Source organism: Schistocerca cancellata, chromosome 9 (assembly GCF_023864275.1).
Source record: "Schistocerca cancellata isolate TAMUIC-IGC-003103 chromosome 9, iqSchCanc2.1, whole genome shotgun sequence".
In the NCBI taxonomy this organism is placed as follows: Eukaryota; Metazoa; Arthropoda; class Insecta; order Orthoptera; family Acrididae; genus Schistocerca; species Schistocerca cancellata.
Genome location: NC_064634.1, coordinates 379,229,917 through 379,243,290, shown reverse-complemented (window position 1 = coordinate 379,243,290; position 13,374 = coordinate 379,229,917). Strand labels below are relative to the sequence as shown.

Here is a 13,374-nt window from a genome sequence, read left to right as displayed (position 1 = left end):
TTGTGGTATCTGAAGCCCAACTTCCCCTCTCTGCAGCTGCACGGCAGCAGGGAAACACCTGGCATTGGCTGTAATTGCTGCAAAATGCTCTACCATCGTCTGTGAGATGTCTCTGGGTGTTGTTTGGAGACACTACCGTTTCAATATTGCTACTATTGGTAAATGACTGTGTTTACTGGGGATCCTCCAGATGGCTTCCCATACTTTTGTAGAACAAGTGGAATGACTGATAGAGTCCAGGAATGCTTAATGACCTTTTCTTGCTCTCCTTAATGCGGTGTCAAGCCTTGGTTCTTGAGACTCTAAAGATTGTGGAGTTGTCTCCCGTCAGATGACATTTAAACTGTTGGAGGGCCAAACATCTCTCCCAGATTGCTGAACGGCACTCATCTTTCCAAGAAGGTACAGTTCGCCTACCACAATGGCGTGAGGACTTAGGGATCGACAGGTCAGTGACAGGAAGGATTACACATGTGATGTGGTCCACCCATTCCTGGACACTGTTGTGGTGTTCAAACACAGCCATCTGGTTGAACAGCACCCAGGTAGCTCTACTGATCATTTATTTTGGTAGCTTCTGCTCAAGCAATGCTCCATTTTCATGATGTAAAGTGGTCACTGGAATAATGGACATCAATTGCTTCCCACTGTGCTGAGTCTGCAAAGGCTAGAGAGCAGAAAGAGAAGTCAATGGCTGAGGATGACCCAGTAGGAGCCAAGAAACGAGTGGGACTGCCTGTGTTGAGGACCCACGGCTCCTGAGACATCTTGAGGCTCTCCAACACTTGACCCCTGGAACAAGTACAGTTTGAGCCCCATTATACATTATGGACATTGAAAAACCCAGCAGGAGAAACAGGCACGGGGGTTGTGCAATAAGGCTTACAAGAGCCTCAAAGTCTATCGCATCCTGCAGAGGTAAATACAGGGGATAAACAGTGATCTTTTGACTCACATAAAACAAAAGGACAGGAGTTGTGGCTGTGTGATGTGTTTCAGTTCCCCTACAAGAGTCCCAAACCTATTTATGGACCACTCTAGTATGGGAGCCATTTATCACAGCAGTTGCACTTTCACTCTGTCTTTCCACTGGGTTGGGGAGACCACAATGGGTGGAAGGTCAGCCTTGAAGCAAGATGGTTGCCCTGGGATGACTTTGAATTCCATTGGTTCGCTCTGAAGCAGAAGCAGCAGAACTGTCATGTTGAATGACATCAACAGGGTCAGATGGTCTTCTGCCTGTTTTCGCCTGTGGTGGAAGCTTCCCATTTGCTTTCTTGGCCTGGACAGGCTTTGAAAGAATTACTGCAGCTGCAGCAGAAGCAGTGTTGCATTTTTTACAAGACTCTGCCTTTGGATGTACTGGGACCTCACAATGCTGGCACCTGTCTTTCTCTGTTATCAGGGGAGGAGGAGGGGGGGACTATGGGCTCTGAAACAATTGCTGCTTGACGAACACATGTACTAACGCTGACACTGGCAACCTCCATTTGCATGGAATAGGCTTCTTAAGGGCCGAAGCAATAGATGTAGTGAATGTGGGAGGCTGCATGGTCTTAGAGATGTTATTGCCCTCATCAAACAGGATGTGTTTCAATGTTTTAACTTCCTTTACCTTCCTTTCTTCAAGGAAGACATTGCAATCTCTACTTCAGACAGGGTGATCCTCAGTACAATTTACAAACTTCAGAGGTAAAGAGAAACCAATTCAGTCACAGCAGTCTTGCCACATTTGTCACAAGTGGCTTCAACCTTACACCCACCTAAGGTGATGTTCCCAAAGTGCTGGCATTTAAAACGGTGCTTGGCGTTGGTGACAGAGCCATACACTTAAATGAAGGAAACATGCCTTGATATTCTCTGTGAGTTTTGTGCTACTGAAGGTAGGGATGAAGGAGTCAGATTTTACTAGATCCCCAAGCACCCTTTTCAACATATTTTGCACATCAGCAACCCCTTATTGAGCCCACTCATCTTTCAAATCCTCCTTCAGAAAGTCTATCAGATTTAAACATGACACAACAACTACGATGTTGTGGAGCTCTGTCTCTATAGAATATTCTAAAAGGGATTTAGCTTTTCAGAGATTTGTATCTTGGGAACTAGCAGTTTCAACGAACAGTGTGCCATTACACAATTGTTTAACAGATTTCAGTGTACCTGCGATGACTTCCAAACCTTTTTGAACATAAAAACTGAAAACTTTGTCAAAACTGCCCTCTTTCCATTTCACAATCAAAAACATTCTGGCCAGTAGCAGGGGAAATAAGGATTCACCCAGACAGAGCCACTTCTGCCTGAGTAAGCGTTATACAACTGAGGCACAGCACGTTCCACAGTAGTTGTCCATTAATGACTGTTCCACCTCAACAGCCACGCAGCTCGTCAGCGTACAGCACACCTCGAGACTGAGGTTTTTCTTTATAGAGGTTTACCATTCTTGCGATTTGGGCAGTTAAGTGAAGATCCCCATTCTCTGCAACAAACAACATTCCATCACCATGCCCAACATTGGTCGCTCAAGCATGACCACAGCATACGGTGACAGGAATAGCTGTGTTTACCAGCCTCCAGCTCATGAACGCACAAACCCCAGCGTTTCCAAGCCCGTATCCAGCAAACAAATGCTCAGCCCCAGAGGACATCAGATTGTCTCCTAAATCTTTTCTATAGATTAATGACAATAATATGGAAAGGGCAGATTGCCACGCACCGTATAGTCTGTCCGCACGAGTGACCACCAACAAACTGTGGCCACGTAACAGCTGGACCAAACAATCGCTGAGCATATTGCCCAACACAACGCCCATCATTTCAATGACTGCTTCACAGCCTGTGCCATCTGGATCCTTTCCACTAAGCCAATTTTTCTGAATTGCACAGCTGGGAAGTCTCTCTGCAATATATCCCATATTTCCATAACCCTCCTGGCCCCGAACGTCATTGCTAGTCACTGTCCTTCATCCACCTATCCTTCCCTTCACTCTTCCCACTCAGCACTACACAGCCTCCTATTCAAACACACCCCACAGTCTTTTTATGTCTCTCCTTTTCTGCATCACCCCCCACCTCCTCCCCAGTTAGCCTTCCGATTGTACCTAGCTGCCCTACCCTCTCCTTGCCTTGTCCCTGTATGCTCCCGCAAGCAGCATTTTACTGTCTTCTCTCCCCCCTGCCTCCTTATGCCCACCGTCCAGACTGCTGTTTCCATCATGTGCTGTAGCTCACAGTCTGGCCTCAAGAGCCAGAGAAAGTTGTCGTGTGTGTGAGTTGTGTTTGCAAGAATGTGTACGTGTATGTTGTCTAATTCACAAGAAGGTCTTTTGGCTGAAAGCTTACTTGCTTAGCAGTCTTCTTGTTGTGCCTGTCTGTGAATCAACATCCTCACTATATGGTGAGTAGCAATCTATCCTTTTCATAATACTGTAACTATTACATCTTGGATTTTCAGATGTTTTAGGAACAACAGAGTGCCTAAGACACTTCCTTGGAGAAAGCCAGATATCACTTCTGTTTTACTCTATGACCTTCCATCAGTTTCAGTGAGGAAATCATGAAACCAGTCACACAACTAAGACGATACTCCATGCACATCTGTAGCGAATGGCTCACTGTCTCTCTCTCTTGTACTCGTTATCACCACTTTTTGTACATCTTTTACAAGCAGCAAAAAAAAAAAAAAAAAAAAAAAAAAAAAAAAAAAAAAAAAAAAAAAAAAAAAAAAGAGAAAGAAAGAAAGAAAGAAAGAAAGAAAGAAAAGAAAAGAAAGAAAAAAAAAAGAGACATGGGTAAATATTCTAGAAATAACACCTTGCATATTTAATTTTAATGGACGGCAGGAATCTGTCACCATATTCATCCTATTCCATAAAAGCAGGTGTAAAACTGCCAAACTGTGATATCATCTCTTGCATTTTTTATGTTACTTAAATCTGGCAGCAGTGGATAGTAGTAGTTCTTTGATCCAACATCATTTTGTTTCTGTGAGCAAATGTCACTGTTGTCATTAGTAGCATTCATCATCTATTTTCATAGTGCGTGAGTGCGATATTGTTTGTTTTAGAGTTTTAGTAGATTTTAACATACAATAATCAACAAGTTCACACATCATGTGTAGACCAAACTAGGATGTAGTTGATAACTCACCCATTCCTTCATGAGCCATGTACTTTTGACTATGTTTACAAACAACACAATATTTCCCTTTCTTTTGTGTACTATATCACAGACTGTTTGAAACATACATACCTGCAACAGCTTCAGTACATTTACTTTCTTTTCGCGAGTAAGATTGTTTCCCAAAATCTTGGCTAAAACAGGAACAAATTTAAAAGTATTTGTCAGGGCAGCTCTTGCCGATTTGTTCTTGCAAGCCTGTTGCAGAACTGTAACAGCTGACCATACTAGCGGACAACTAGGTTCCAAACTAGTCATCAATTCATGCAAACATGTATAAAACTCTACTGATATTCCATTGTTGGGCTCAAATACTGTGATATCAGTTGTGACACTCAGCACCTATAACAAGAGGACAGATATAAGCAACATCTCTCTGTAAAAAAACTAGCCTTCCAACAATTATGTTAAGGCATTTTCAAAACTGCAAAGTAACATGATAATTGCAGCAGCGACAGTGATACAGAAATTTCCAGTGCAATAACTACATTTTATGGTAAAGTTAAAACATAAAACTGGTACAAATGTCAACTAAAGCAATACAGCATTAAAAAATAGCAGCCAGTAACAAAATAACATCAATAACAATTTCAATAAATCACAAATTAGGCAACTTCTTGCTTTCCAAACCAAAAAGTATATCTGCAATATGCTACAGGTTCCTAATACGAGCATTACTGATAAGACCATCTTCTAAAAGATGGAGCAAGAAACACATAAGAAGAGCGACTACTGTCAACTGCAAAAATAACAACTTAAGTAGAATGTCAACTTTTATGAATACCAGAGTGTAACAATTAAAACAATCAATTATTTACAAAATTATTTATTTGGATAGCTACAAAAATCCACTCACCAAGCATTAGGAGGACACACGCATAAAAGACGGTTGCAATTGACAAGCTTTCGGAGCCAGTGGCTCCTCCTCCAGGCAGAAGGGTTAAAGGGAAAGGAAGAGGGGTGCAGGAAAAGGAGTAGAGAGGTCTAGGAAAAGGGGTAGATTTCAAGAAAGTCACCCAGAACCGCAGGTCCTGGAAGACTTACCGTATGTGATGAGAAGGGAAAACTGTTGGGGACTGCATCGGATGAGATTTGAAAACCTGAGAGCTTAAAGGTGGAAGACAAGGTAATATGCAGACAGAGATTACCACTTAAACATCATTCAAGAGTTAATAAGGGTTAAAAGCTAAGTGCATCATACGTAACAGAGGATGAATGGGCATAGGCAGAGGGGGTATACTGGCAACTCAATATCCTGTAGCAGAGCATGCTCTACAACATGACATTCGTGACCTCAATGCCTGTTTCACCACATGCACCGTCTGAATTCTTTCCTCAGACACCAGTTTCTCAGAACTCCGCAGGTGGGAACTAGCACATGTACTTGGTTCTCATCACATACCTGGCCTTAATTTACGTTAATTTCTTCCGTCTCAGCATTTCTTCACTGTAACTACTCTTTGTTTCACTCCGTTTTAGTTTCCTACATCTTTCATTGTCTTTCCCATCTATTATTCACTGCCCCCTCCCACCTCTGTTACATACAATGCACTCAGCTTTTCACTCTTATTAACTATGCATGATGTTTAAGCAGTAATCTCTGTCTGCCTATTACCTTGTCTTCCACCTTTAAGCTCTTGGATTCTCAAATCTCGTCCGATGCAGTCCCCAACAATCTGTCTTTCCTTCTCATCCCTTATGGTAAGTCTTCCCTAACCTGCCGTTTTGGGTGACTTTCCCGAAATCTACCCCTTTTCCTAGACCTCTCTAGTCCTTTTCCTTCACCCCTCTTTCTTCTCCTTCAATCCTTCTGCCTGAAGAAGGAGCCACCAGGGGGGGGGGGGGGGGCAGGGGGAGGGAAAGCTCTGAGGCACAACATAAGTAAAAAATTCATGGTAAATGATAACAGCCAAACAGTTGCAGAATAAAGATTTATTGAAATCCTTGACCATGGTTTCAGTATATCTAAATATACCTTCAACAGAAGCAAAAATACACCTGAATAGGGAGATATCTTCATTAGCAAAAAACTTAGCAACACAGCTGAAATAAAAGAAGAAACAAACACTACTATAGCTTCAAATACCATGAAAATTACCGAAGTATTACAAGCACAGAAACTTTTAGCCACTTACTAAAATCACATCCTGCAGTGGAGGTGCATAAAACAATCATGCCAAAGGTGTCGTCAATAGTTAAAATTAAAATATCACCTCCATCAGTACAACATATTTATGAAGAGATGGTCGATGCGAACACGGCACACTATCAGTACTTAGCCTATGAACTAGTGCAAGAGGGTGTGGAAACACTAGGGCAGACAGTTTCACCCAGAGGGGGCACTTGTGGTATGCGCGAGACATTCGGTACATTAAAACCCGGGATACATACTCATGCGCGCCAAAATGTTAAAGGTTATGCTACTTCAAACCATCTGTCTTAATAAGTAAAACATATCAGAACCAGCCACATTTAAAATTTTTATGAGTAAATAATGGAAGGCCAACACGACACGTTTTGAGTCATCAAGCAACAGTTAATTCTGTAATGGAGGTAAGTATGAGGGTAAACATTATAGAAGTAGACCAAGGATCATCTACAGCAAGCAGGTTCAAGTGGATGGTTGCAGCAGTCAGGCAGCGATGAACAGACTTGCACATGACGTACAAGCAGGAGAGCTGTGCCACAACAGTCTCATTAATTTTTTTTTGTGTAACTAAAGTTTAACCATCTGTTGGCTCTTCACAGCACACAGCATGGTAATTGCTCCTTTGGATAGTGGCAAGGAAGTGACAGGATACTTGGAAAGTGGTCACTGTCACTAAGATTGTCATGTAGCAATCACTGTAGCAAAGCGATAACATTGGAGAAAGATATTGTAAGGGCAATAGCTGAAAAGATGCTGTGATAAGCACTGAAGTGGGTAGGAGTATTGGCATTGAGGAGGCACAGACTGACACTGGAAAGAAGATGGCCAATCGGAAGGCCCCTACCAGAGGAAATGTTACTTCCCCAGAGAGTGTGGTATGCATTGATATCCTGAAATAAGAGAAAAAGGGGGAGCACTGTTGGATTATGGTGGATATCTCAAAGCAAATAAGTGACCTGCATGCAGCTAAATAAATGTAGCAAATAATTATCACTGGTCATTTGCACTTATATCACTCATCACTTGAATGTAGTAGTATCACTAACGCCATCTGTGTGAACCAATGTACAGGCTCTTCCAGATGCCACACCATCAAATTTCGATTGGAGCACCATGATGAGGATGTCCTGATTAGGTGTGAAGGGCCAGGAGGACCAGTCATGTTCCAGGATCACAGTCTATCACTAGTAGGGATGGACCCACATCAAAAAACTTTGGTTCATAATCTAAGAGCGTGGGGAGATGTGGTGCCTCTGGGGTCGCCAGAGTGGCACACTCTTTCATTTTTGGTGGTCGATGTTCTTCAGGAGGCTTGTCTGCTGTGAGTGTAGGAACAGATAAAGAGTTGGAAACACTTGGACCCACAATCTGTGGCTACTACAGCCACTGGTTTGTATCAGGACTCAATATGTGAATTTCCGGGGAAAGGGACCCAGAGAGGAAGCCCTGCGACCAGTAGATGCCAAAGGAGGGAGATGATTTTCCAGTTGACTGGGTAAAGGGGTTCCCAAAGATGGATCTGCAGGAACCACAAGAGGGGAGGGTGGTGGTGTTCACATTCTTTCCTTGCCTCAGTACGTGGGAGGTGATCAACTGATTTATATCCTTGTATTTTCTTTTCTTTTTTAAATATTGGGCAAGCTGGTGAACATGGAGTATGGTATGTTATACACTTTATGTGCAAAGACAATTGTTTGCAAAAACAACCTTCATGAAGTGATCTTCTGCAGTTACCACATTTTGGGTCTGCCATGCAGCATTATGATAGATGTCTCTATTGTAAGGATTGGAAACATCTCAAGGGCAGTGGGTTTCACATCATATCTGTAGACCATAAATTTAACTTTTTCTGGGAAGACATTTCCTTCAAAAGCTAAGATGCAAGTGCCTGTATTTATTCAGTTAACTTTTGGACTTTTTTTTGCATGTGACAGACAAAATGTACACTTCACCATTCTAAATTAGCTCATAGCTCATAACCTGTTTGGAGTGTAATGTCTCTGAGAAAGGTACAGGGTGTGGCAGAACTGACTAAGCAGTTTCTATCGATTACCGCTGGGGCTGTGGTGGGGATAGGCAGTTGCACTTGGTCTGCCTTTGTCCAGTCGTTGACCAACATGGTCTGGGCCGGTGCACATCATGGTTTTGCTGTTCGCATTAATTATGAAGACAACAGATCTGTGATCGCTACACAACGAGCTTTTTGGCGACAGTGAGCATTTCACACAACAATGCCGTTTCTAATGCAAACACAATTTGGTCCTGAGTTCAGCAGTTGGAGGAAACTGGTAGCACACTAAGAATAGATACACATGGCCGATGCAGATCCATCAGAATGCCAGAAAATGTGCAGCAGGTGAGAACAGCAGTTCAACAATCGCTGCAACATTCTGCTCTACGACATGCTGTTGCATTGGGGATTTCAGACTGCTGTTTGAGAAGGATTCTGCAATGTGATTTGAAGTTCTACCCTTTCAAAATAATGATCGCTCAAGAATTATGCCCAGCAGACTACGCCAACTGTCAAAAATCTATGCGAGCAAATGCTCGCTCAGATCCCTACGAATGCAGCTTTCTTCAGCAGTGACGAGGCACATTTTCACCTAAGTGGGAGCGTGAATAAGCAAAACTTTCGTTACTGGGCTGAAAATAATCCTTGAATTATTCATGAAAGACCACAACATTCTCCTAAAGTGACAATGTGGTGTGCCCTATCACAATTTGGCGTGGTAGGCCCTTACATTTTTGAGGAGGAAGGAGTGACTGTGACAGTGAATTCCACATGTTATGTTTCAATGCTGCAAAATTTTCTGCTGCAACCCCGAATGGACAAGATTGTTGAAGAACATGGGCGGGGATCTTGTGGTTCCAACAGGATGGACCTACTGCTCACACAGCTTGAATTTCACCTGATGTTATGAGAGAAATAATTCCGGGATGCCTCGCCTCTGAGGGCTGATGTCAGGTGGCCTGCGTGGTCATCAGATTTGAGCATTTGTGACTACTTTCTTTGGAGCATCTGACGGAAAGGGTTTTCAAAAGTCGCCCTCACACCCTACCAGAGTTAAAAGAGCAGATTATTGATGAAGTGAATGCTATACCCCACGATGTGTGTGCAAGAGCTGCTCAAAACTTCAAGGATTGTCTAGAACAATGTATTGATGCTAATGGTTACCATCTTGAGGACATTATTTTCAAAACTAAGTAAATGTAAAATGGTATATTTTACTAACTTAGAAAATAGAAACATTTTTTCTCTATACATCCATATTTACTTTTTATTGCTTCTTAAAACTGCTTAGTCGGTTCTGCTGCACTCTGTACCTTCCTGTACTATATTTGAAGTTTTATGTTGAGAACAGTCACTGGTATGTCAGCCAGTATTTCATGTGTTTGAAGCAGAGGTGGCTTTAATCAACACAATTCCACTGCTCAATGTTTCTAATGAATCCACTTCTCCAAACTTGTCTTGTTTCTTCCAAGAAAAATAATGGTTCACTGCTGTAAAACTATCTCCATCGATTCCAGTACACACCAGATATTGAATAAAATCAAACACTGGAAAATCCAGGATGGATTGTAACCATATTGAGTCGTTCCACGTCAAGGGAACCAGGGGTCCCTATTCTGTCACCTACAAATCTAATGAAATTTGGTATAAAGGGATCATTGATGGTTATATACCAAATTTAAGTCCAGTATCTTCAATGGTTGAATTTTTAGGGGCTGTTAAAGAGATGCTACTCATCTTCACATCACATACAAAGGTACAAATGTGCCTAGTTTGTTAGGCTTTTTTAAAAGTTCTAGAAAACATTTGGTAGGAGGAGGAGGAGGTTAGTGTTTAACGTCCCGTCGACAACGAGGTCATTAGAGACGGAGCGCAAGCTCGGGTTAGGGAAGGATAGGGAAGGAAATCGGCCGTGCCCTTTCAAAGGAACCATCCCGGCATTTGCCTGAAACGATTTAGGGAAATCACGGAAAACCTAAATCAGGATGGCTGGAGACGGGATTGAACCGTCGTCCTCCCGAATGCGAGTCCAGTGTGCTAACCACTGCGCCACCTCGCTCAGTGAAAACATTTGGTCATTTGCTTTTACATACATATATGCCTTTTTAGACTGAATCACACTGTGATGAAAATTAGGGATTTAGTGGCACCTAAATATAGATTCACATCTCTAAAGTGGCAAAAAATCTGTCATGCTCTTCTGAGAGCCAATGTTTCACCGACCACTGCCACTTTTCATATGAACCAATTGCACAAAAACTTCACAGTGTTATTCCTACCTGTGATGTCTATTTATGGCTCAAATTTAATTAACACTGGATGCCTAGATGAAAATATATGCATCAGCAATGTTGGCCAAAATTTTCTACGTGCAAATTTTAGCATATTTTTAGGGAACAATATATCAACTGTGTGCTGATCGATCCTTTTTTCTTGCCACAGATGGAAAGAGCGTGCTTTAAGCTTCCAAAGCTATATTGTTAAATTTCTGGGTCTTGCACTTTGACGATTAAGAATATGTTTCAAAGTTTTTATTTTAGCACTTTGAGAAGATTGAAAAGTGAAATGTTTAGCTCATTAAGTTCCATAATCAATTTTTCTTTATTCCAGTATATATATCAGTTTCAAAGATTAATTTAACACATGCCATAAAAATAATAAATAGAATACACAACACAGCAAGTCTGCAAAATAAAAATCTCAAGAGTCAGTTCCATTTCTGGTCAAACAGTTCTACAATTTTGTCAAGGACATATCGTGGATAACTGTAGTGTCTCTCTGATGATGATGATGATGCTGGTGCTTCTAAAGTCATGAAAATGTGTTGCTCAGGAAATTAGCAGGTGTCTTTAGCAGCTGGCCAGTGGAAGGAACGAGCAGAACCGTGATGGTGCTTAATGCTGATGAGGACATGTTTTCACGTGAAACTTCACACACTTGAAACTGAGATTGCTGACATTTCTTCATCTGCTTCGAAGGCATTAAATGTGAATGTTGTAGCACCATTGGAAACTCTGCTTACTCTCAGTTGATTACAATTAATTGGCTTAAACTGATGATTTTCTCTTAATCCAGATATTGGATGTCCCATGGCAAACCGTGTTTCTTTATCAGGCCGATTTTTTTTTTTTTTTTTCAATTTCTTCTTTTGGTACTAAAAAAGAACTTTATCCCTGGAATACTATCATTTCAGAATTTGAACAAATCACATGGAGTCAATATTTGGTTATCTACGGGCTTTTGCAGACTAGCACAGACTGCTAATCTTTTTGCTGTTCCCCCAATGCCATCACAAAGTGATTTACCGAGGCTTGTTCCAAAAGACTTCCATTCGGCAGTGATGACAAAATTCTTTTCATGTAGACATAAATCAAGGAAATATTTGAAATTCTTATATTGAACAGCTGAACCACCAAAGTAATAAATGTTCTTAATGTTTTCAGTCATTGTCTTTAAATATGCTGTTAACTTTATTTAAAAGGCATTGACGGTAGTTTTATCATGATGGAGACAGTTGCTAATCATACAAATTCTAATACTCTCACATTCTTTGCCACCAAAATAGACAACAAATGGATGTAATGTGGCCTGACTATTCCCCCAATGAAATCCTTGAACAGCATCTTGAACAACAGATGAATAATTCTCAGCAAAATCAATCAATGTAATTAATTTATCTTCTGCAAGATTTTGTTAGTTGCTTAAGGTATAAACTTTGGTGTTTTGACACAAAGTGATGGCTTCATAAACCAGTAATTTTCAAAATCAGTGCCTCCTTGAAATCTTCAACAGTTCTCTGACATGTCACTAATGTGTGTCTGTCAGTATGGACCCATTGCTTGTATTCCATTGTTTCTTCAGGGTCATAGTCTTTAAAAGCATCTTCAAGAAAAGACTCCAGTTGCATTTTTCCTGCACTTTCCTCACAATGTTGCAGCATGCAATATTTTGGTTCCAAACTGCATAGAGTTTTTCTCATCAAATCCTTGTAGTCATATTGGAGATATGTTAGTGAAGCCAACATTAAGCTGACACTTCAGTGAATTGCACATAGCCTACACATATCGAACGTGATCCAGAAGCACCAACTATAGTACACCATTTTGGCCCGAGCTTGCAAAGTTTTAAGCAGCACAGTTGATTTCCATATTGCTTACAATAAGCAATGACTATTTCTTCCATGTTACAAAGGAATAAGCATTTCTGTTTGTGAACCTCTTCCCCATTTATTCTTACTGCAACACAATCCTTTTTGCTGGGACAAACAAGAAAACTCGTCATCTTCAACAAAAGTGAGAACATTTTGTTTTACTTCATCATTGAGCTTTTCCTTTTTCGGATTGCAGGTGTCGCCAAAATCTCATCTTTCATCTTCAGTTTCCTAGCCTTCTTCACCATTTTAGTTGAAACAGCAAAGTCTTTAGTCCCCCCCCCCCAATCGTCCAGCTATTTGGGGCCCGGGTCAAAATTTGAACTTTACTGCAATTGCTTGAAGTTTCAACCTTAACCTTACATTCTTCAATTAAGATGTCCATGATGATAAGATCCCATACTCTGAGGAGCGTATGGAACGATACAGGAAACCCGCACCACCGTACTAGGCAAGGTCTTAGTGGAGGTGGTTTGCCATTGCCTTTCTCCGAACTTAATAAGGATGAATGACAATGATGAAGATGACACAACATCCAGTCATCTCGAGGCAGGAAAAATCCCTAACCCCGCCGGGAACTGAACTCGGCACCCCGTGCGCAAGAATCGAGAATGCTACCGCAAGACCATGAGCTGTCCATATGTTTACATTTTTGGCACACTTCCATTTGTATTTGAGCAATATCTGCTTGGATCACACCAACAGCTGTGGCAATTTTATTATCTTAGTAATGCCGCCTTGGGCTTTCAGAACTTTGTACTTTATGTATCCCATTGAATTCCTTTTGCTGATCCGATGAAGATTCAATGGTGACTCTTCAAGTGGTGATAAGTATTAGCAATAAAGAAAGCATAAACAACATCCATGTCTTCAGTGTATGGTGATTCT

At 41.3% G+C, this 13,374-nt stretch overlaps 1 protein-coding gene across 1 annotated transcript in view; it reads right to left on the bottom strand.

The window, feature by feature from the left end:
- Nucleotides 1–13,374, bottom strand: part of LOC126100817 (uncharacterized) — a 157,193-nt gene that overhangs the window by 119,780 nt on the left and 24,039 nt on the right. The window contains exon 2 of the mRNA XM_049911448.1: nucleotides 4,249–4,518. Within this exon, the coding sequence (XP_049767405.1) occupies nucleotides 4,249–4,518 (270 nt within the window). The remainder of the gene's footprint in view (nucleotides 1–4,248; nucleotides 4,519–13,374) is intronic.